General features: G+C 35.4%; 1 protein-coding gene across 1 annotated transcript in view; it reads right to left on the bottom strand.

The window, feature by feature from the left end:
- Window positions 1–26965, bottom strand: part of LOC145666942 (fidgetin-like protein 1) — a 57999-nt gene that overhangs the window by 5801 nt on the left and 25233 nt on the right. The window contains exons 6-11 of the mRNA XM_081734561.1: window positions 26362–26527; window positions 23216–23324; window positions 22371–22488; window positions 19502–19616; window positions 18542–18670; window positions 16574–16765 (exon numbers count right to left, since the gene is read on the bottom strand). Of these exons, the coding sequence (XP_081590687.1) occupies window positions 16574–16765; window positions 18542–18670; window positions 19502–19616; window positions 22371–22488; window positions 23216–23324; window positions 26362–26527 (829 nt within the window). The remainder of the gene's footprint in view (window positions 1–16573; window positions 16766–18541; window positions 18671–19501; window positions 19617–22370; window positions 22489–23215; window positions 23325–26361; window positions 26528–26965) is intronic.

Here is a 26965-nt window from a genome sequence, read left to right as displayed (position 1 = left end):
CAATGTACAAAAACCGCGAGCGTGGGTTTTCTTGAGGTTCTCTCGTTTCCAACCAGTTTCTTCATTTTACCATTTCATTATCAGCATTGTGTCTCTCAGGGTTGCCTGGTTTAAACCAAGGTTGTTTAAACCAAAAAACGAAAAATGTCCGTAAATGTGTGTTAGTAAAATCTTGATGAACACAAATTTGTAGCTTATCACGTATTACTCCCGTATATTATTCGTATTATATTCAGACCTAAATTCACCATTCATTACTCGAAGAGATTACACCAGAGATGTTCACCTTCGCGAGGGTGGCCCTCTCGATGGCATCCTCACCCTCAAGTTCCCTCGCCCACAATGACGCGAGGGCGAGGACAAGCTTCGACGGCAAGGGCGAGGCTAAGCTTTGACAGCGAGGGCGAGTGAGGGCGACGGACAATTCCATTCACGAGGGCGAGGGTGAGTGAGGTCGGAGTAAAATGAATATCTATAGATTATGCTACAAAAGCAACTTTTTTTTTATATATATAAATTTATGAATGTTTCTTTTGTGATATTTTTATAGTTTGTTATTATTGTTATGCAACTGCAATCAAAGGAAATTTCTGAATATTGTTTCGTTTTAATAATGTTTACTACTGATAAAATACATCGAAATGCCATTCTTTTTTGGTAGGGGGTCATACAAACCCTACGAGAGGCATTTATTGAAATCAGAAGTATCTTTGGTATCTTTTTATGTTTAAATGGGTCAGAGTCAAAGTGGACTCAAATACTTCGTATCTTTATTCACTTTTCTTACTGATGTGCAAAGTAAGTCGTCGTATTTCTTTAACTTGAACTAATAAAAGTCGTAGTGAACTAACTTGGACTAAATTAGTTCTTCTGTACTCTGCAGTACTTTGAAATTGTCCATATGTAATTCTGTATAATGGTTTCACTTTTGCAATTGTGTATCTCTTTGTCCTTCTGAAATGACTCTTGACAATTATATTAACAAGTATGTAAAGATCAGTACAACTTATTTTTATCAGGAGTCCTTCGCGAGTACGTCGGCAGACGTATCGCATTTGTGGCCAATTAGTCCCGGTTTCGAGTTCAAATGGAGGACAATTTCTCTCGGATGTAAGCCGAGAAGCGGTTTGGATTCCGCTTTAAGCTTGTGTGACCCCTTCCGTTATTAGCCGGTTGTTGCATAATAACACGAAGGCGAAACAAACTTATTTCTGTCCATATACGATATAAATACATAGAGCAAATTGTTTTTTTCTTTAAAAAAAGGTTTAAACTAATAAAAAACGGGTTTAAACCAAAAAAACTGGTTTTGCTTTTTTTTCAATAATTTTGCCAACCCTGGTGTCCCTTAACCTCGGTGCATAATCGCAGATGTTAAACTCAAAAAAGGAGTTGAAATGTATAACTAAATGCATTTGAAGATACGAGTTCTGTTACGACGAAATACAAGGATAAGTCATAAGTCTAGCAATATATCCAGAACCCAAACAGTAGGTGCATGCATACACCGTGATCGACCGTTACTTCAAAGTCACATTGGCCCAAGAGTTATAGTGGCAAACGGACTATTTAGCATGGAGGCCGTCACTCCGACAATATATTTAATCAATTTTTAGTGGTTGTGACGATGAGTGCTCAACAACGTCTGATACGTGAACTGTTAATGTATGAGTTCGACTTGCAGCATAACTGCGGGAGCAACTAAAAACATTTGTTTGCGACACAGGAAGGTGCAGTGGATCACAGCACAGCAATTCGGTGGTTGCAGAAATTTCGTGCAGGGAGTAGAAACGTCAAAGATCAGCCAAAGTCCTGAGGACCCAGGATAACAGATTCTGCGGTAATACGACAAGCCATTGAGGAAAATCCATTCACCATCACACGACGATCATCAAACTAATTTGGCATATCCCAAGCTCATTCGTGGTTAAGCGGTTAGCGTACGCGCCTTTGGCGTGGGAGACCAGGCTTCAATTCCCGGCGGGAGCTCATGTGGTTCGGATTCCACGTTAATAAGTAGGTCCACGTCTCATATAGCCTCGCTGCTGAACGGGACGTTAAACTCAAAATCAAATCAAGTCAAGGCATATTCCAGTCCACTGTAGTGCGTCACCTTCACGAACTCGACAAAACCATCAAGAGCTGCCCCATTGTGCCATATGAGTTGACGTCAGCTCAGCCCTAAAGGAGAGTGGATGTCTGCCAACAACTGATGCACAATGCGCGTGACGTGTTTCCTAAAAGGGGTTGTCATACGCTACGAAAAATGGATGTTTTTCCGAAATTCAAATGTATAAAAGAAGTGGTTGACTACGACTATAAAGTCATGCTCTGTGTGGAGCGAACTATGGAGGAGTAATTCAGTTAGAGTTCGTTCCTAACGGTCGTACCATCAATACTGGCCTTTATTCTGAACAGATGGAGAGGATGCATGCTGCACTTCGCCAAAAATATCATGTATTAATGAATCGAAAGCGCCGCTGCAACAGGATAACACAATACCCCCACTCGGCTCGAAAAACGCAACAAAAATTTCAGGAACTTGATGACATCAAACTAATGCCTATAGTCCTGACCTTGCCCCTTCGGATTAATGACGCACTTCCTAAAATTACGATGTCTCACCATCCAGCAGGAAGTGGAAATAGTGCCTCTAGAACAAGACGTGATATCGAGGAACTGCTACGAAGGTGACTACGGACAGTCTAACATGCGAGGCTATACTCGGAATGTTATCTTGTTTTCACTGTATTGTAATACAAATATGTTTACAAGAATACTGAATATTTATAACTCATCTTTATACATAAGCGACATGCTTTCATTACATAAAGAGAATATCCAACTTAGGAGGAAGAGTCAGTCTACAAAATGGATTTTTTTTTTTTTTTTTTGTATGTGTGTGTATGTGGGTATAGACGTATACAAGAAAAAATTATTTCTTTCTCTTACAGGCTACACCATTTATGTTGGAAAAGCCTTATAACTTTTAAAATGAAAACAATGAAATTTTGTCCGATGCAATTATCGACAGGGAAACATTGTACGACATACTCTTCAACACCACTAGATTAACAATGTTGTCAACTTAACTTAAAGTCGTATTTTTATGGCGCTGTATCTGATTATTACATATTGCAAATCAATACATTAAACGAAAACTTTATATATATAGTATGTTTTGTTCAGTGTTGCAAACTAAGTATGCTACAATTCACAAACATTAAAATTTTGGAGGTCTCTATATCAGAAGTAACGCAAATCAGATGAAATAGGCAATTCAATCCAAAGTATCTTGTATCGAATTCTATGATCATAATATGACACATTTTGAATGAAAAAGAACAAAGTTACATTGATTTGAAAATTTGATAATTTTCAAGGGCTCTATTTCCGAAAAGTGCGTAGATAAGTAACATCCCATCACGTAGATGATTTTCAATGAATATAAAGAACATAATAGCGTTTACAGAAATCTGTTATCTCAAACCTTCTGAAGATATGAAGAACTTAGTTAGAAACTGCTATACTATTTTAAATGACATATTTGCAGATTTTTGAAATAATGATTATTGCTTTTCTTAGCTTCTGCAACACTTACAGCAAAATCTTTTGGTAACTGTAACTATAGAACTAGCAGAATCTTAAAAACCTTAGTGGGTGGTAATCGGAACTGTCCAAACAATCATATCCTCTTACTAGTGACATTGTAACTTAACTTATGTTCAACGACGTTGCCATAGCTTTGGTTCCCATTATAATGTGATTAATGGCTTACACATGTGGGTGCTTTCTTTCTATATAGAGAAGGGGGAAATAAACAAACACTGACCAAATTGCCTGCATATATAGATCATTCCTTCTCAATGGAAAAAGAAATATTTCGTTGAAAGTGTCAAATAACAAAGCAACATCAAGCACTCGGAGTTTCCAGGCTACTTTTTTCTTCGCCAAAAGATTTGAGACATTCCATTCCTTATTCATGTGACGTTGCTCACCCCCTATTTTCGCCGAGAGCTGCCGTTCAGTTCGAATTTTGTTCCTCTCCAAAGGAAGAAGGAAGATTTTTCCACTCAAAGTGTCAAATAACAAAACAACACAAACCATTCGGAGTTTTCACGCTACTTTTTTTCTTTTTCGCTAAAAGCTTTCTCAAGTGACAGAGAGGAATACGCACTCCTCTGGTCGAGAATGTCAGCTAGCTAGAATTTCTTGGCAACACCGGATTTCACTACCATGTATAACAATACGTTTTCAGGGTATTGAAAAAAAAAAAATCAAGGTTATATTAGACTTATTTATCATCAGAAGTTTCCAGATTCTTGTTTTGTGGCCAACCAAGAATAAGAGTCAACATTGTTTAGCTTAATTAGTACTAAAAGAAAATTAAGCTGTCATAAATTCTAATTGTATAGATTACTTTTGAAATTATAGAGCTGAATTTGTATGACTATTTATTCGTGCCAATCGTTAATTACAATATTAAACACTTAAAAAAAAAAAAAAAAAAAACAATATTAAACATTTTAAACAAAAAAAAAAAATTAAACATTTGCCTCCATCGTAGTATCTCGAAGATACTCTATCAACATTTTATGAAATTATGTCATCATAATGGTTTAACATATTCAGATTATCAGACATGATTCTCAACTTTAATACATATAGGAAACTCTTAATACTAACACAAAATTTGCGATCCATCCTCTCTATTTCTATATTTATAAATAAACATCTTAATTGAGCGTTCGTTCTTTATGATATCCCTGTCGCATATCAAATGAAATACAAACATAGGCCATATCATTACTACTACAACGTCATTCTTTTAACTTAACATGAATAAGTAGTATTATTACTTCACATTAGCCTATTCATCATTTTCATAATACATATAACGTGAAAACACTGTTATCAATGAAGAATGAAATATTTACAAATGTATAGTGAGTGAGAAAAAAAAAATCTATTCGACAGGTTCAAATATTAGAACGCCTTTCCAACTATTATTATTTTAACTTATTATTGTTTCTGTTCATAATCAGTTAAGCTTGAATAGGGATGGATACGCGTAAGGAATCATATTCTAATTGGGGGAAGCAAGTTGAGACACGTTCCAACGTTACTAGTTTCGATGAGGCAAAATATATGTTTAATGGATTGGATAGGCACGTAATTATAATCATGGCACGCTCAAAGTAAACATCTACCTACCGAAGGAAGAAACGAAAGAAAAAAAAAAAAAACGTTGCACGAAGTGATAGTTCTAGAAATAATGATATTAAATCCAAAGGTATGTCCAAATAAAATTTCACCGGATCAGCACAGACCGATATCAACATCAAAGAATACGTAAATTTTCTTTTAAATTTTCCTAACCTACAATACTGAATATATGTTGCGAAAACAATGTGACAAGACACACGAAAGAGAATTTTAAATTACGAGCACGTTACGAGATACTATGAAAAGGGCACATCACTAAATAATAAACACGTTAAAAGTACAATTTCCCCAATTTCACACATATTGCGCATGTAGAAATGTATTACAAATCAATATTAAAGAGCACACGATGAAATATGGAAAGCGCACATACAAACTATATTACGAAATAATATCAAAGGACACACGGCAAAATATGGAAAACACGTTCAAAGTACAATTATTACCGGCTCTACACTTACGATATACTTTTCCCTAACCTACGCAAATATATTTAAAAGAAAGGACACAGTAATATATATATATATATATATATATATATATGAGACACTCTCAAAGAAACTTCATCATCATTACCACTTATCAATGACATACGTTACGGAGCATTTAATATTCTAACATAAACCGTCAAGTTATCACAAGTGCGTTCAAAGTAAAGTTCACCCCGGCAAAACAAAATATATCACATGGCAAAACAACAGGCACATATTAGATTTGAAATCACAGGCAAAATTAAATTCTCTAACCTAACCAAAATATTATGGGACACATTTTCTTTAAATTCAGATTTAACCTACCTACAGACACATCTTAGATTCGAAAGCACGGACAAAATTTAATTTCCTAACCTAATCAACATAACTATTATGGTTCACACATTCAAATTTTACCTAACCTAAACCTACAGCAAATATTTCACAAAATAAACATCATCAAGGGACATGCGTTTAACTAAATTTTACCTAACCTAAACGTTTAAAAAAAAATATTCTCAAAGTACATTACTACCTAACCTAAACATTCAAAATCTTACAGTACATTACTCTGGAAGAGTGCGTGCAAAGTAAAGTTTTACCGTATCAACCCACAAGATTTTCAGGTTCACGTATCAAGTACATAAGATTTCATACTTCGATCATACATGCTTATGGCATGCAATTATAAGTACATGAGTGGACTATGACAATGAGCTTGAAAGACACGTAACGCTTTTCGATTTAACTACGCATAGTAATCTTGAAGCACTTCATGATTAAACAAGGAAAAACAAAGAAAAGATATTACCAGTTAGGAAGTTCCACAGATTATGCAAGTCCAATCTTTCAGTTCAATAGGCAGATTTCGTATATCCACTTCTTAAACTTCAAAAGAATTGATGCCACTGGATCACCAGTTCGATACCCTACAGTCGTAGGAGACCGTCCGTGTGGCCCATTGTCGTCAACTTTGAAGAATTACATCCCCCTTGCCATCACTATACTTCACCAGTAATGGCGGAGATGGTACTTGGCGGCCTTGGGCCTAACGGTGTTTAAATTAATTTTGAAGTCAGGCTCCTCGATTTTTTTTTCTTTTCCTTTTTCTTCTACTTATTCAGGTTGACCAAAATATTAAAATTTAGACAAGATTGACTTCCAGAAGTGTTTTAGCTATCAAATTTTCCCAAATTTAGAGGAGCCTAACTCAGACCGCCTTCTGTATTCTTTATCTCATGGTGGTGAACTACGTCATCTTTTTCACAATACCAGACCTTTATAAACGTGTTTTCGATACTAGATATGTGACCACGATTGAAATAATATTTATAACCATTACATGTCAATACCGACACTTAGCCTTCGAAACAAACTGATTTATACATGGTACTTAATATCCGGATTCTATAATTTTTAAATATGATAAAAAAATTTAACTCACCTATATTTGTCCGGTTTCGTTTACGCGGTTGTCATGACACTAAGTCGATCTAACTACAAGCTTGTCCGCCATCTTGGTCAACAACGATTACTTAACAGCGATTCGAGTGCCCCCTCGTGATGATAGCCAGAAGGAGTACCAAATGAACATCAGAATAAATAACAAATGCACATCAAATTGATAATCGGCAGCATGACAACTGTGAACCACTGACAGAATTATATAAGGTAAAGTATAAATTAAATGTTACTATACAAGCATATGAATGAAATTAGTGCAGTAACGCGAGCAATTGCAGAAAAGACAGTTCGAAATTTAATGGTAAATTATTGGTGTGTTTGCATCTTTCATATAAGACTAATCACCCTTTGCACCATCATTGGCAACGAAACAAATTAACGTAAAAACAATCTTTAGAAACATTAGGGCGCAGTATTACAATACAATAACCAACTTTAACACTGCGTAAACCACCGGTAAACATTAAAATACGGGAACCAACTTAAACAGAAATGTAACCGGTAATCGGTCGGTTACATTTTTCCCGGCGGCTTTAAGAAAAAAAAAAAAATTTTTTTTTTTTAACTACTTAAAACATTTCAACAAATTATATCTCTTTTTTTTTTTTTTATATATATGACTATTTAAAATCTTTTAATAATTCTTCTCTCTTTTCTGGAGAACAGTTGAACAATTTTACGTTCGATAAATTTTGAGTCGGCACTTCTCTCCCCTCCAAATCTTTTAAAGAAACAGAGTTGTGATGCACTCGAGTCACAACAAAAGGCCCCGTGAATACAGGCATGTACTTGTGTGTGACCTTCTTAAACGCATCCGATTGAAAATGGGTTTTGACCATAACCAAATCCATTTCCTTAATTTCAATCACATTATTTTGCGACTTTCGCTTTCGTTTTGATAACAAACGGGGTTCCACCTGAATATGCCGTTTAGAATTTTCTACTGTTTTCAGTTCGGACGGCCATGGAAATTTTTCTCGAAATCTATCGGTAGCTGAAAAAGAAATGAACACCTCGGCAGGTGTGCATCCAATGGTGCTATTATAAGAATAGTTTAAGAGGTCTTGTGCCGTCTTTAGCACTGTTTTCCACTTAGTGTGATTATGGCTGCACAATAATCGAATAATTCGGTTGAGTTCTCGATGCGAACGTTCGATAATGCCATTCCCAGAAGGGTTGTACGGAGAGACCAAAATATGCTGAATTTGGTGATCCTTACAGTAATTCTTCCACGTGTTCGAGAGGAACTGTGGGCCCTGGTCGGATATGATAGAATTTGGGTAAGGGAAGAGATAGAAATATTCCTTTTCTAGAGTCCGAACAATCTCAGCAGCTGTGGCAGTTCTCAACGGCAAATAACATAGAAACCGTGAATAGACATCAACAATTGAGAGGATGTAGTAGAATCCATAACTACATGGCAATTTTCCCACGAGATCTATGCATAATTTGATATGTGGCTTATCTGCCTCAATATGTAGATCCTCACGAGCTATAATTCTATTGGAGAACTTCGTTCGGGCACACGATTCACAATTATTGATGAAATTTTGGAACGTACGTTTTTGTCCTTTCCAGAAAAACAATTCTTGAACTAATTTCAAACATTTATTAACACCAAAGTGCCCCGTTTCATGAACCTTCCTAATCGTTCTCTCAATCAATAACTCTGGGATCACTAGCAGCCAACGTTTCGTTTTTGAATTTTGAATATAGACCAAATTGTTCACTACACGAATTCGAAATTCCATATTGTCTGACATTTTCGCTTTTAATTCGTTACAGTACCTATCACCCTCTTGCATTTGCACTAACTCATTCACAGTGAACCACGTACTCTCATCATAACAAATAAAATTAACAAAATTAACAGAATTAACATGGTATTCTTCAGGTTCGGCAGGGAGTTCCGGAGTATTGCGACTCAATATGTCGGCTATTTTATTGTCCACCCCTTTTATGTGCTCGAACCGAAGATCGAACCTCTGTAACTTCAACAAAATTTTTGTGGTTCGGGGATCTAGGTTCTGTAACGTAAAAGCGTATGTCACTGCGCTGTTGTCACAATGAACTGTGACTTTTCTACCTAAAATGTAATACGAGAAATGCTCGCACAGAAACAATACTGCCAGCAACTCCAATTGGAAGATCGAATAGGAAACCTCATATAACTTTAATTTTCTACTCGCATAGCCGATAACAAGAAGTTCTCCAGTATCATCATACTGAGCCAGATAGCCAGCCAAATTCTCTAGTGATGCAAAGGGTTGATCGAAACTAGGTTGACTGAGCGCTGGAGGCTCACTCAACAACTCCCTCAATTGTTGGAATCTATTCAGCAATTCCTCAGTTAGACAATATTTCTTGTCTTTCTTTAACAAATCGAAAAATGGCGCTGTTAAGGCCGCAAACTGAGGAATGAATTTCCTTCGCCAAGAAAGAATACCTAAGAAAGATCTAAGTTTCTTCTTGGTTTTCGGTACAAAATTTCCCAAAGGTTAAAAATTTTCAAAGTGACTTCCAAATAATAAAATGTTCGTCCAAGGTAGAACTAAAGCACATCACAAATCATAAAAAAAAAAAAAACCTATCAATAGTTCAGCCTCCATTCTTAACTATAAATACTGGTATACTAGAGGAAGACTATCTTTTTCCCGAAACCGCATTTCAAATATATATAATGGGCACAGGTCAATCTTATCTGAACGAAAAGAAATTTAGAAAGTTTGCCAAATATTATAATTTTAAAAAGTTCAGCTCGACTCCTGTGTTCAAGATACATTTTACTTATATTTCGATTCGCTGTACTTCCTTTTTCTTCCTTGAGAATAAAGTACGATAATAAATTTTAAGGAAGGCAGTACAAACTCACTTCATCTCGAAACGAAGTCATTTTACATTCAAAATATTGTTTTGAGGAGAGAAGTTCCAATTGAGCAAACACCACTTCCTTTTTATGATAACTGCTCAATCTGTTTTCACGAATTAAGACCGAGATAGCTAACAAAATGGGAAACTTTATTGTTATTGTTAATGTCATCAATCAATTCTGCTGCGACTAGAGAATGCGGCGATACAACGAAGTGGTACGTTTGAAGAGGACAGAGGAATCATCATTGGACCCGACCAGACTTAACTAACAGGTAGGTTTATACTGTTAAACTATATATTTCCGGTACCGCATACTATACTGGTACGTAAACAACTTCTGAATATTCAAAGTTAATCCTAACAATCCCCTTTCGACAGAAATTATTCCGCGGGTTTAGCCAAACCGGAAGATTTATTTATTTATTTATTTTCTTTAAGCTGAAATTATTATGCTCACTAATCAAAGGAACTTGAGTCAACTTGCCACTCCTTTACAAAATTTCAGTTCTTATGTTAACTAAGTCCACTAAAAGAGAAGTTTCTAGATCAAATTTCTAAAATCCCCATTTTGTTAATGCATGTCTATTTTACCTCCTACGTTATTCATAGAACATCATGAACATAACTTAAACCAATAGAAATACAACAAAGAAGAAGAAAACAAAATTCGGGGTTACAATTTCAATTGCAGGAGGCGCTAATACAGGCGGTGAGACTTTTGCCTGTCCTATCCTATGGAGTGCTTCTAGCCACTTCCAACAATATTTTCCAACTATCATATGTCTCCGCCCCTGGCTAGAACAATTTCCAACTAACCATCTAAACAGTTTCAGTCTACTTATATTAACATTGATGAACAATATCAAGTCAGGTTTTCCTATCTCCTTTCTCCCTTTTTGAGATCTACTCATCCTGATTAGCTTATGTCTTCGTCCCTGGCTAGAACAATTTCCTACTAACCACTTAAACAGTTTCGATCTATTTACATTAATATCCATAAACAATATCAAATTAGGTTTTCCCATCTCTTTTCTCCCCTTTTGAGATCTACCTACTCTTTTGTCATCAATATCAAAGAAATCATCAACATCATCACCACTCAGTATGTGAACCTTTATCGTATCGACTATACTAGACATCGCTACCCTGTCATGCTGCTTTCTTTCATAACCGACATACATAAGAGAGCTATTGTTCACATCATCATGCATTACTGGGGTTTCGTTTATCAAATATTTACTGACACGTACATTAAATCTACTACTACATACTAAATCTAAACCTAAATCTACATTTACATCATCATAATAATCATCAGTCTCATCATTTAAATTATCCTTAGTAACATCTATATGAGACTTAAGTTCAGGCGCTCCTAACGCAGCCATATCATTTAAACTATTACTTATTTTATCTGATACACCACACAAATTATTTACTAAAAGTGTATCCGTGTCTTCAATATTACTGTTTGTACATAAACCCCTAGCTCTTATGTCTAGTTTATCATTAGCAGTTACAGTTTTAATTTCTTTTTCAGAAGTCAATGTTGATGACGTTATAGATGACAATTCAGATGCTACTTTATGTTCTAATTCTCGTTTGACAGCGGATAAATCCAACTGCACACTGGAGAGAGACTCTTTAATTATACCAATGTCTACCCTTAAGTCATTATTATTAGCATCTATTTTATTATTCAACTTGTTTATGCCGGTATCCATTTTACCGCTCATGACAGACATTTCTGTTCGCAAATCACCGCTCATTACAGACATTTCTGTACGCAAATCCTTGATTATTCCAATCAATGTTTTAAGCAATGGTTCTCCATCAATTCCAATTTCAAGTTCCTCAACGGTTTGCTCAATTTCGGTAGCTAACACCTTATCTAACTTACAGTCAAAACAAACCCAATTACTATCCGGGATACGTAACATTTCCTGTTCTTTCTCAGGAATATTGAGGCACCGGATATGGAACCATAAGTTACAAGTTTCACAGCATATGGATACACTGTCGCTGTACTTGTTTTCACAACATTTAAAATGTTCGGTAGAACCATCTACACTAAGACTTTCTTCACTCATTTTCATGAACTGGGTCACGCGTCTAATAGCTCATTATCATCAATCCACTCATTACTTCACATACTTATCTCAGTTTGGCACACAAAACAATAATTGTAAAAATATTAATACATATCCTTGGCTCTTATAATTAACACGCATTATCAACTAAACAAATATCCTAAAGCTGAGGTCGCCAATTATAACAATACGTTTTCAGGGTATTGAAAAAAAAAAAAATCAAGGTTATATTAGACTTATTTATCATCAGAAGTTTCCAGATTCTTGTTTTGTGGCCAACCAAGAATAAGAGTCAACATTGTTTAGCTTAATTAGTACTAAAAGAAAATTAAGCTGTCATAAATTCTAATTGTATAGATTACTTTTGAAATTATAGAGCTGAATTTGTATGACTATTTATTCGTGCCAATCGTTAATTACAATATTAAACACTTAAAAAAAAAAAAAAAAAAAAAAAAAAAAAAAAAAAAAAAAATATTAAACATTTTAAACAAAAAAAAAAAATTAAACATTTGCCTCCATCGTAGTATCTCGAAGATACTCTATCAACATTTTATGAAATTATGTCATCATAATGGTTTAACATATTCAGATTATCAGACATGATTCTCAACTTTAATACATATAGGAAACTCTTAATACTAACACAAAATTTGCGATCCATCCTCTCTATTTCTATATTTATAAATAAACATCTTAATTGAGCGTTCGTTCTTTATGATATCCCTGTCGCATATCAAATGAAATACAAACATAGGCCATATCATTACTACTACAACGTCATTCTTTTAACTTAACATGAATAAGTAGTATTATTACTTCACATTAGCCTATTCATCATTTTCATAATACATATAACGTGAAAACACTGTTATCAATGAAGAATGAAATATTTACAAATGTATAGTGAGTGAGAAAAAAAAAATCTATTCGACAGGTTCAAATATTAGAACGCCTTTCCAACTATTATTATTTTAACTTATTATTGTTTCTGTTCATAATCAGTTAAGCTTGAATAGGGATGGATACGCGTAAGGAATCATATTCTAATTGGGGGAAGCAAGTTGAGACACGTTCCAACGTTACTAGTTTCGATGAGGCAAAATATATGTTTAATGGATTGGATAGGCACGTAATTATAATCATGGCACGCTCAAAGTAAACATCTACCTACCGAAGGAAGAAACGAAAGAAAAAAAAAAAAAACGTTGCACGAAGTGATAGTTCTAGAAATAATGATATTAAATCCAAAGGTATGTCCAAATAAAATTTCACCGGATCAGCACAGACCGATATCAACATCAAAGAATACGTAAATTTTCTTTTAAATTTTCCTAACCTACAATACTGAATATATGTTGCGAAAACAATGTGACAAGACACACGAAAGAGAATTTTAAATTACGAGCACGTTACGAGATACTATGAAAAGGGCACATCACTAAATAATAAACACGTTAAAAGTACAATTTCCCCAATTTCACACATATTGCGCATGTAGAAATGTATTACAAATCAATATTAAAGAGCACACGATGAAATATGGAAAGCGCACATACAAACTATATTACGAAATAATATCAAAGGACACACGGCAAAATATGGAAAACACGTTCAAAGTACAATTATTACCGGCTCTACACTTACGATATACTTTTCCCTAACCTACGCAAATATATTTAAAAGAAAGGACACAGTAATATATATATATATATATATATATATATATGAGACACTCTCAAAGAAACTTCATCATCATTACCACTTATCAATGACATACGTTACGGAGCATTTAATATTCTAACATAAACCGTCAAGTTATCACAAGTGCGTTCAAAGTAAAGTTCACCCCGGCAAAACAAAATATATCACATGGCAAAACAACAGGCACATATTAGATTTGAAATCACAGGCAAAATTAAATTCTCTAACCTAACCAAAATATTATGGGACACATTTTCTTTAAATTCAGATTTAACCTACCTACAGACACATCTTAGATTCGAAAGCACGGACAAAATTTAATTTCCTAACCTAATCAACATAACTATTATGGTTCACACATTCAAATTTTACCTAACCTAAACCTACAGCAAATATTTCACAAAATAAACATCATCAAGGGACATGCGTTTAACTAAATTTTACCTAACCTAAACGTTTAAAAAAAAATATTCTCAAAGTACATTACTACCTAACCTAAACATTCAAAATCTTACAGTACATTACTCTGGAAGAGTGCGTGCAAAGTAAAGTTTTACCGTATCAACCCACAAGATTTTCAGGTTCACGTATCAAGTACATAAGATTTCATACTTCGATCATACATGCTTATGGCATGCAATTATAAGTACATGAGTGGACTATGACAATGAGCTTGAAAGACACGTAACGCTTTTCGATTTAACTACGCATAGTAATCTTGAAGCACTTCATGATTAAACAAGGAAAAACAAAGAAAAGATATTACCAGTTAGGAAGTTCCACAGATTATGCAAGTCCAATCTTTCAGTTCAATAGGCAGATTTCGTATATCCACTTCTTAAACTTCAAAAGAATTGATGCCACTGGATCACCAGTTCGATACCCTACAGTCGTAGGAGACCGTCCGTGTGGCCCATTGTCGTCAACTTTGAAGAATTACATCCCCCTTGCCATCACTATACTTCACCAGTAATGGCGGAGATGGTACTTGGCGGCCTTGGGCCTAACGGTGTTTAAATTAATTTTGAAGTCAGGCTCCTCGATTTTTTTTTTTTTCTTTTCCTTTTTCTTCTACTTATTCAGGTTGACCAAAATATTAAAATTTAGACAAGATTGACTTCCAGAAGTGTTTTAGCTATCAAATTTTCCCAAATTTAGAGGAGCCTAACTCAGACCGCCTTCTGTATTCTTTATCTCATGGTGGTGAACTACGTCATCTTTTTCACAACACCAGACCTTTATAAACGTGTTTTCGATACTAGATATGTGACCACGATTGAAATAATATTTATAACCATTACATGTCAATACCGACACTTAGCCTTCGAAACAAACTGATTTATACATGGTACTTAATATCCGGATTCTATAATTTTTAAATATGATAAAAAAATTTAACTCACCTATATTTGTCCGGTTTCGTTTACGCGGTTGTCATGACACTAAGTCGATCTAACTACAAGCTTGTCCGCCATCTTGGTCAACAACGATTACTTAACAGCGATTCGAGTGCCCCCTCGTGATGATAGCCAGAAGGAGTACCAAATGAACATCAGAATAAATAACAAATGCACATCAAATTGATAATCGGCAGCATGACAACTGTGAACCACTGACAGAATTATATAAGGTAAAGTATAAATTAAATGTTACTATACAAGCATATGAATGAAATTAGTGCAGTAACGCGAGCAATTGCAGAAAAGACAGTTCGAAATTTAATGGTAAATTATTGGTGTGTTTGCATCTTTCATATAAGACTAATCACCCTTTGCACCATCATTGGCAACGAAACAAATTAACGTAAAAACAATCTTTAGAAACATTAGGGCGCAGTATTACAATACAATAACCAACTTTAACACTGCGTAAACCACCGGTAAACATTAAAATACGGGAACCAACTTAAACAGAAATGTAACCGGTAATCGGTCGGTTACACATGTACTAGGAGGAGAAGGCTAATAGGTCAATTTTCCATACCTCCCCCCAAGGTTTTTAAGATGTTTCAAAAAGTCTACTACAAATTCTCGCAATTACATTTTTAAGCGGTGTTGCGAACTCTACCAATAATTATCATATCTCCAGACTGGCTTCAGGTATAAAATTGCTGTAAACGATATTAAAATCTTTGTCTGTTGAAAACCATGTGTGTGTTTGTATGTGAAAAAATACACCTTTATGCTGTGTTGGCGACACTGTTAATCTGATAGTATTGAAAATAATCGTCAGAAAAATTACGAAATGATGGCAGTTTTGCAAAAGTATAGAAGTAGAACTGATATATATATATAATCGGAGCGACTTGTCGCATGTCTATAAATATGTTGTTGTAGGAATATAATTTGATAACGAATTCGCCCCGTATTTCTTATAATGTTAGTATGTATATAATCGGCAAAGACAAGTATGTGGCAAATTTCATGTCAAAAGAGCAGTAAATAAGAACAATAAAACAAAAATAAAACTTTCTTGTCCATTTAGCAACATTTTCTTTTACTCATTCTAATTTTCGTATTTATAATTCTTTTTCCTATGAAGTTTACCACAAATATACATTTCCCGATTACACACATAGTATCAGTTTTAAAAGTATCCTGCAAAATCACTATCAAATTATATTCTTACAAGAAGACTGTTACAGATATGCGGCAATCATTTTGGACATGAGTGTACATTCTCGTTCTAAGCCAACAAAGATTACACCTTTGAGGATAAGATTACGTAGAGTAAAACGATAAAAACCTGTTCGGGCGAAATGTGATGAATGTCCCTGAAGTCAATGGAGCGAATGGGTCCAAGCGCAGCCTCTCTGCAGAGGTTCCTCATGTCAGCCCCTGAATAGCCTTCGGTCAGGGAGCAGATCTCCTCTACGTCTTCAGTCGATAGGCTGTTCTTCTCAGAAGACATCAGCCTCTGGATTATTTGCCTGCGGGCCTGCAATAAAAACACAACAATTGACAATTAGTTGTTTCATATTTTATCTTTTAATCTGACCAAACCTATTCTGTGTAAAGCTTAGATAGATTTCCTTTAAAAGTGCTTCTTTCACTTATAGGAGGACACTGAGTAGGATTAGCCTAGGATTTTAATTTTAATGAGTTAATCCTTTAAAAACTTAAGGAGGAATGAGGGCGCCCCTAATGAGAGCTCATCTCCCTCTTTTCTATAAGCCCCTATATTTAGAGAAATTTACATAAAAGAATAGAGAACAAAAATTTAGAAGATACTTTAGAAAATTTGGAGATAAGAGTACCCAATTTGGTACCTCTCAAACAATCATTTAGAGAATCATTTCAAAAGAAACTCATTTTTATTGAATAAATTGCTATTAAGAGGGGATCACCGTTGTTACGTTTTAATATCTTTGATATGAATGTATAGACTTAGAAATAGCTGAAGCAGAACCTATAGAATTAGGTATATGTTTATGTGTATATATAGTATATTAAGAATTACACTAGACATTACTTATTTGCGACGAGTGAATAATTGAATTATTCAAAAGGTTCAATTGTATTTTATTAAATGCAATTGCCCTTCTTTCAATTTATGCACCAGAAAGTGTTAAACGCACGGACTGAGGATACCAGTATTACGATGACAACACAGGCACTTGTACGCTGAACTCGAATGAATATACAGAAGCAAGGAGAATAATGTCTTTTGTTTCTGTTTTTATTTTATTTTATTTATTTATTTTCTATGTGTGTGTGTGTGTGTATGTGTGGTGTACGGAATTGGGTATTGTAAATTTGAGTAATAATTAGGATTTCTGGAGTCTTTCACTGTATCTTATTAAATCTGTCATTACCTGTGTGTTCATGGTGTCTGATGAAGCCAAAGTGGATAATTGGAGAAACTGTTACACGTTAATAATTTTTTACAATAAACGTACTGTTTCGCTCAGCGACTAGTTTAAATCAAATTTATGTATACTAAAAACAAAGCTTGAACAATGGAAAATTACATTATTGAATTTTCCATATTAAATACGAACTTATTATTTACTGAGCAAAACAATTTATTTTTTACACTAAAATGAAATACTTGTGACAGTTTCACCAACTAACTCTTTGGCTCCATCAGAGACTATGAGATACAAGAGTATCTCCTACAGATAAAGCCAAAGATTTAGTGGACGAAATTGTCACAAGTATTTAATTTTTTAACGTAAAAATGTATTGTTTTGCTCAGCAAATAATGAGTTTGTATTGAATTTTTCAATTTTTATCGCAGTGGGTTTCTATCATTTATTTCCATTCAAATACGGTTTCTAAGGGGAAGGGGAGAGAGTTTGAATATATCAAAAATATTTTCCCATAACCTATTCTTTTCGTCCGTGGAACGGTATTTCTGCTACACACACAACACCATTGGCTTGGTATACTTGTAGATAACTCTAAAGAAGAGACCGTAGACTATTTAGCTAGCGGTGTGCTACTTCTACTTCGTATTTTTTCGCGATTTTCTTGAAAACAGCTCCAACGAATCAAACCAGGCATATGAACTTTTGTGTAAAAGAGCTACACCTTCTTGTATTTTATCCGAGCAACACCGGGTACTTCATCAGCTAATGATAATACAAATACGTCCCATATAAATGAATAGCTTTTAAGATCAAAATGGTGTAGTTACTCGACAACTTTAAGTTTAAGTTGTCGTGGATTAAACGTAAACACATAAATTAATCAATAAAAACATTTTACTGACCTGATGTTCTGGGAGTGGAATGTAGAGGCGTTTCACTAGACGTCTCCTGGCGGCCTCGTCCAACTCCTGCGGACGATTTGTTGCTCCAATCACAAGGATCCTCTCATCGTCTGCTGTTGCTGCTCCATCCTATCAAATACAACAATGCTCTTTTATTACACGCCTTTCAAGAGAATGAAATGAATATTTCAGAATCTCACTTAAACGCTAAAATTAAACATTAACATATTTTGTTTCAAAGATTAACACGTTCGTTGCCACATACAGACCCATGTAGGCCTATGTGGCATTTGTAGAAGTGCAAGGGTTACAATGAATTCTTATATTCGTTCCCTGAATTTTCGTGAGTAACAACAGTTTTCCTGACTCCGCAGATTTAGAAAAAAATCCACTTATTTAACCGGTCTCTATCAGCCCATACCCATCCAATGTTCTCCTTTTAATTTCTTAAATACAGTATAAGCTTTTTGTTCTTTGGTATTGTCTTGTACCAAACAATAACTATACACTAAAGATATCTTTAATATCTCGGCATTCTGAATACACTCAAACATAAGTAAACACATCATAATTTGGCCTATCTCTTTGATTACTTATACAAGCAACAAACTTAATTTTTTTTCTGTAGAGCTGATTTTTTTTATTTAATTTGTTTTGACTGCCAAGTTCTCGTTCATCTATGTTTTCATCTATAATCATTGAAATTAAATGGAATTTATACTTTCACGTCCCATAGGTATGCTCTTTAGGCTGAAGGAGACGGACCATGAAGGAATTGGTGGAATAAAAGTGTGGGAGGAAACCATAGTCATGATGTTGTCCATCACAAACTCACATGGCTGGGATTGAACCAAAGACTCCTCGCACCAAAGGTGAATCCTCCACCACTGAGCAACCATACCTCCATATCGTATCATTAATTCTTATAATGAAATAAATAAATAATAAAAAGTAACTTACTAATTGAACTAGAAATTCCGTCTTAATGCGTCTAGAACTCTCGTGTTCTGTGTCACTTCTCTGCGTTAACAATGAATCAATTTCATCTATAAATACTACAGCAGGCTGGTGGCACCTAAATACAAAAAATAAATCCAATTTTTATTAAGTAATAATCTCAAATACAAGGAATAACGTCTAACAACATAATTTTATCTAGGATTGGGATTTTTTAAAGTTATATAAGATTACTTTCACGGAAAGAAAATATTCATCAGCTCTGAAAATCCAACCGTGACAACTTTTATAATTTGTCCTACAGTTTCTGCCACTGCATATATATACACAGGGTGTTCATTTATGATGTGGCCAAAATCAACTGGTGAAATCCTCACATCTAAACAATAAAAAAAAGTTCATATGAACATAGGGCGAAAAACGTTTTGTTTCAAAGTTACCAGATGCCGAAATCGAGAAAATTGTAACTTTGAGGCTGCCTAGCTTGAAAACTATGAGAGATATCAAAGGCGGTTAAAGAAATATTAGAGGAAATCTTAAATGTATATCTTAAAGTACGTTACACTAACTCGCCACGAGGGCATGCTGTGTGTTGTGACTGTGACCAATACGGGGCAAGCTACAGTAACTGCTGACACACCGGAGAGGAAGGTTTGTGTAGTCTCCCGTTGTGTTGTGTGTGCAGAACAGGCTAGGTTCAATGGCGCGTCAACTGGATGTTCACTCCAAATTGGAGGTGCGTGCAAAGATCAGATTTCTACGGGCTAAACGGCTTAATTGCACGGGCATTCAACGTGAAATCACTGATGTATATGGTGAGCGTGCAATATCTCGCCCAAATATTGTAAAGTGGTGTAAGCAATTTGATGCCGGATTCACGGATCTCACGGACTAATATCGCGAAGGCAGGCCTGCAACTTCCAGCACCGTTGCAAATGTTGATGGATTATTAGAGAGAATCGGCGCATAACACTGCAGGAAATTGCCTGCCTGCTCAACATTTCGTATGGCAGTGTTTCTCCATTGTTCACGAGCACCTTGGCTTCCGTAAACTGTATCAAAGATGGGTCCCACGTCTGCTCACCGATGTTCACAAGGGACAACGTTTCCAATCGTCACTGGTATACTTGCAACGGTATCCTGTGGAGGGCAACGAGTTTTTGCGGCGAATCACAGGGATGAAACGTGGGTCCACCACTTCATTCCCGAATCAGAGAGAACATCGATGGAATGGGTGCACATTACCACCACGAAAGAAGGCCAAGGTCCAACCTTTAGGAGGAAAGGTCATGGCGACAGTGTTCTTTGACATTGAGGGTGGAATTTATTTATGCCGCAAGGCACGACAATAAACGCGGCTTCGTATTGTCAAACGTTGCACTGGTTGCGTTAAGGCAATTAAAGGAAAGCGGCGGGGAAAATTGAGCGCCGGTGTGATTTTATTGCACGATAACACAACATCTCACACGGCCTGCAAACATCCGAACTGCTGCAATGATTCAAGTGGGGCGTATGGCAACATACTCCATACAATTCGGACTTAGCGCCATGTGATTATCATTTGTTCGGTAAGCTGAAAAAGGATCTCGGTGGACGACGATTCTGAACGGATGAGGAGTTGAAAACAGGTGTTTCCAGGTGGTTACATAGCGCTGGAGGTGATTTCTATGTATCCAGAATCGAAAAGTTGGTTGATCGTTACGAGAAAGGTTTACAGTCTCTTGGTGACTATGTGGAAAAGTGAAAGTACATTGTATGTTGTCATAGCCGTGTTGCCAATCTGTAGGTGGTTTCATAAACGCCATAACTTGGAAGTGTAACTTACTTTTTGATTCGCCCTCGTATAAACTGCAATAGTAGGATATTAAAATGAAGTAAAAATTATACCAATTCATTATTTAACTCAATAATAGCAATAACAATAACAATAACAATGGTGACGATTATGTTACAATTAAAACTTAATGTTTTAATTTAATGTCCCATGGTTATGCCCTTTAGCCTAATGGAGACGGAGTGAAATAAAACTTTTTGGGGGTCTCCCATTGGGACAGTTGTTGTTGTCGTCGTAGTCTCATAAGTTTTGTAAACGTATTATTTATCTGTAAAAACAAATTTAAAATTTAAAATCAAATTTATTTTGCCATGTTTATAAGTAAAATATGATTGATAGTCTTTCTGTTTGATTCTCTCTTTTTCGTTTTAAAGTGAACTATCACAAAGTGATACGTTATCTTATGTTTTGTTTTAACAAATAAGAAGAGAGGACATAAAACTTTCTTATTTCTTTGTAATACTGAACAAAGACACATCCTTACAAAATTAATAACTATCTTTTCCAGTGTCTTATATTTTGTTTGAATAGCAGAAGTATGAAGAGGATTTTTAATTATAATCCAACAGTGATTAACGTATTTATTGAAGCTTAGAGCTTTGTCTAAGGGACACCGTTGTCTAGAGGTTAGTGTGTTGGACTCAGGTGCACGTGCTAAAGGGTTCGATTCCCGGCCGGTGCTTCCCAATTTTCGGCATCCACCCAGCATCATGAGGCAAACTGGGGAGTCGCGTGAATAAAAGACAACCACTAGGTCTAGCTCTTGATACGCCTGTCAGTGGATATAGTTAGCGTTGCAGCGGCTCAAGCCCATAAGGGGCTGTTACGCCAGGTGGGTTGGTTTTTAAGGCTTGTCTTTCCCATTACTTACCAAACTTCAATCCACTTATCCCGAAACATTCCGAAGAATGTGGCAGCCTTGACCACTCAAAACACAGGAGCAATTGCATTCAAAAAATACGACACTGGCTGGAGAAGGATTTCACGGAAGACAAAGAGAAAAACAAAAGGTAATTTTTTCAGTTTCGTTATTCCTACCTGGCTACTGCGAACAAAGCTCTCACCATCTTTTCTCCTTCTCCAACCCATTTGGAGGTTAAAGATGATGCACTGATGCTGAAAAATGTTGAATGGGACTGAGAAGCGATGCATTTCCCTAAACAAAAACAGAATTTAATTTTATATATCATTGGAAAACATATACAAAGTTAAAATAATTGAACTACAACGATGACAGCTGAAAAAATGATCCCGGTATATAATGATCAAACTGAAAAATAAATTCATTAATTCAACGTCTCATGATTCCGGTCTTTAGACTAAAGGAGACACGTGGTTAATGAAAAAGAATGATTATCAAAAAATTAGTAGAGTGAGAAGGTGGGAGGGAAAGGAAAAAAAATGAAATCTTTCAAATTACGTCCCACGCATATACCGGCTAGGCTAAAGGAGATGGTGATGATGAAGAATGAATGAAATAGTGGGAGGAAATGGGAGAACCCCGAGAAAACCCACGCACATGGTGTTTGTCCACCACAAAGTTCACTTGGCGCGAGCCGAGATCGAACCAGAGCCCCATGCACCAAAGGTGAAAGCTCTACCACTGAGCCACCGCGGCCCCGGGAGGGAAGGAAGAACAGTGTTATCCACCACAAACTCACTTGGCGTGGAATCGAATCGAACCAGAGGCCCCTCGCATCAAAGGTGAGCGCTCTACCACCAAGTCACCGTGTCCCTTTAATAATAATCAAGCACAGAAAAATTTAATAATATTAATGTAACTTAAGAAGGGCGAAGCATGCCTGACCTGTACATTGCAACAATATTCAAGTAGAAAAAATACAACCCACAAATGTAAATGGAAGAAATTGATATGCACTTACCAATCAACGTCTTCCCTGTTCCAGGTGGTCCAAACAACAGAATTCCTTTCGGAGGGCCTCTCAACCCTGTGAAGATGTCAGGCCGTAACAAGGGCCACACTACAATCTCCTGCAAATTACACAAGAGGAGCAATTTTAATTAAAGCGATTACACAAGAAGCAAGTTGAAAATTTACATCTGAAACAGGAACAGAAATTTAAATACAAAGAGTGAGTGGAAACCACAAGAGAAGTAACTTTTTAGAAAGCATAATAAACATATGGTAGAGCAAAGGTTAACAAACAGAAAACTGACTCCGGTCTTCCATGTCCTGTAAGCCACGCATTGTAGTCGGTCGCTCAGTTTTTCTAAAAATGATACTTGTCTTATTTGATTTTTATTCTTATCTGGATACATTCGGTAAAGTACATAAACAGTAGATGAAATATTAGATCTATAAAATTGATCAAGCTCATATTTTACCTATAAAAATGAAAGAATACGAAATCGAGGCATTTATGCTTTTATGTGTTAATTTGAAAGGTTAGCTTATCCATTACCGGAATATTTCAACACAAAACCTATGTTTATTTCTGGAGATTAGAGGATGAATGTTTAATATTTACATGAGAACAAACTAGATTTCTTACACTACATCCTGGAAATAACACTTTCAAGGCTTCTTCGGCTCCTTTGTCACGTTATCTTCTTCAGCTACATTTCTAAAATAATGCGATAGGTTTGGTCTAAATATGTTAATTAAAGACGTAGAGAATGCATTACATGGAAAGCCGTTATAGTGCAGAAAGAAGTTTCATACCTTGATGTTAAGGAAATATTTTCTTCCGAAGTTGTTAATTGTGAAATGGCAGAAACGTATTGTCACTCACAATGATGCATAATGATATCAGAGGCCTATTCCACCATTCAACTTTGCAACTTTTCATTTTTCACTTTTCACTTTGCAAAAGAAAAAGTTCTTGAGTTCCACCATTATATTTGAAGAACTTTGCAATTTGATGTTCTGCAAGTCTTTGCAAAGTTTTTCACTCATGAACAGAAAAAGATATGAATGTAATTAAAAGGTGAAGAACAGGGTATAGAGTCACAAATTACAGTGTATAGTAGGAATTTTAGTTTAGAGTATAATTAGACTTTTTATAAACGACAAACATGACATAAATGCTTACGTTAAAATCCGTGTGTAATAAATAACTAACGTTTCTGGTGCGAAGTAGTATTTAATTATTGAGTTAATTCATGTGTTCCAGTAAAGTAAACGTGTTCCTACTATTTCATTTAGACTGAGTCCTTTTACGTCCAGTATTTAACAAGTTAGTGGTATTTGTTCCTATGAAGTACTGTAATGCCTTACACTTCCGTAGTGGGTATCGTGTCTTCCAACAAACCTAATAAATGAGTTTAGTTGAGTCTTAGCGACAATTATTGTTATAAAGTAAAATATATACAAATCAGTTAATTAAAAATAGGAATAGCCTATAAATGTATCTCAGTCTGAGTTTTGGTTCATTTGTGCTGTGCTATGGACTTGGAGAGTGTTTCCCCTTGTGTATTTGCCAAGTGTGCATCTGACAATTATAGTGGGTAAATGTTTAGTAATCGGGAGCTAACACTAACGATGACAGAAAACAACGTTCGCTGCGGGGCTCTGACCCACCTTCACTCGCTAACGCTTTCTCAGCAATACTGTCTGAATTAAATGTTATTAACCTAACCTAACAGAATGTGAATAGAATATCACAAAAAAAAAAAAAAAAGGGTCGGTTAAAAACTGGCCCACCAAAGCTAAACAATAGCTATTATAGTGTGACTTTGTTAATGTTCTCCAATGTGCTCCAATACGAATTCTACTTACTCACGTGTCAAGCGGAAACATTCTTTAAACTGAAATAAATTCATGCCATGGAAGTTGATTCTAGTTTTATACACTTTCTTCGGAATCGCATCCTCACTTGATGAATATAATGGCATCCGAAGCATTTTCAAACGACAATGGCTCTTAGTAAATCATTGAGGTAAAGCCAAACTTCTCTCTCTATCCCCATCTTCCCGACATAATTATCATTTTTTCTCATAATATGACTATACCATTGTAATCTTCTCTCTTGTATTTTCTTCAACATCTCAGCCACTTTAACGGTGCTTCTTATTCTTTCCTTTCTGACCTTATCCAACCTGGTACCACATACATTTATCGGAGTATTTTTATTTTGGCCCCGTTCATTTTCTTCTCTCGTGCCTTTTAGATTTCTGCTCCGTGGGTCCCACTATGATCTCGAAGGCTCTTCCTTTGGCCTTGACACCTATCATTCTATCACAAAGATATCTGTTCTCTTCATCTTCATTCCATGAAAATGTTGCAGTGACATTTATTCCCATTCTTTGTAGGTACGATTTCAAAGGAACACGTGCTGTTCTTTATTGCTTAAGGGACTATATTACTTCATCCATTTTGACTCTGGAATTATTACTTAATATTTTTTTTTGACCAGAGTATGTATTTTCTTTATTAAATTAAAATACGTCGTAACAGTTTCAATAACGTACCTTTATCTTCATCAGAGGTTAATTGGCATATATATGTTCATTAATATGAATATGCCAATTAACCTCTGATGAAGATAACGGTACGTTATTGAAACTTGTTACGACTTATTTAATTTAATAAAGAAAATACATACTCTGGTTAGAAAAATATTAATTATTTAATTAAACGATATTACTGTGGAATAATGGCATAATACTTAGACACGTGGAAAACAACAGAAATCGAAAGTTACACTTTTAAAAATGAAATGGAATTTTTAAGTTTTACGTCCCACGCTTATGCCGGCTAGACTAAATGAGACGGTGATGATGAGAAATGAAGGAATTGGTGGAATGAAGAAAGTTGGAGAAAACAGGAGAATCCAGAGAAAACCCACACACACAGTGTTTCTCCACCACAAGTTTACTTGGCGCGAGCTAGGATCGAACCAAGGACCCCATACACCAGAACTGAACGTTCTACCTCTGAGCCACTGCGGCTGCAGCTACACTTTTGGTCTCATATTTATACCTTCATTGAAAGATTATGATAGAAGACAACAGAGAACTAAAACTACGATTTCAGTCCTATTCTCAAGCGAGATGATGATTGCCTTACCTGGATGGTAGCTTTAGCAAAGTCAAGACCTGCGATGTCCTCCCACGTGATTGGAGAACCGTTATCAATGATCTCGTTCTTTATAAGTTCTATCATCTTTGGGTCAATGCCTCGCAGTCTCTCATCAACCACTTCCTCAGGGTCACTCCTCCCTACGCACTCCTCTCTATACATTCAAAAGCAACAATAGATGAATAAATAAATAAATCCTTAATAAGGAATTTATGTGACACCGGTGTATGCATCTTTAATTTTACGGACCTGTCAAGAATGGATGCGCCCAATGTCAATAACCAAAATATGTCCATTTTTGTTTCAATCAAAATTAATTTTGGGCTTTATTGTAATTTTATTCATTAATAACAATAAATAAATAGATAATATAATACTTTTATTAATAAATATAATTATATAAAGCTTCACTTATGTGCTGTGTTGTTCTTAAATCGGATATAGTTTCAGTGAACACTAAATTACTTAAAGGAAAGTGCAATGTTGTCATAAACTAACCAAATAATAATAATAATAATAATAATATAGCTCGACAGCAATGACTTGATGTATGAGACTTTGAAATTGGAGGAAGGTATAAACTAACGCAACA

This window comes from Thermobia domestica, chromosome 12 (genome assembly GCF_964235325.1).
Source record: "Thermobia domestica chromosome 12, izTheDome1.hap1.1, whole genome shotgun sequence".
In the NCBI taxonomy this organism is placed as follows: domain Eukaryota; kingdom Metazoa; phylum Arthropoda; class Insecta; order Zygentoma; family Lepismatidae; genus Thermobia; species Thermobia domestica.
This window is presented reverse-complemented; position numbering and strand designations above follow the sequence as displayed.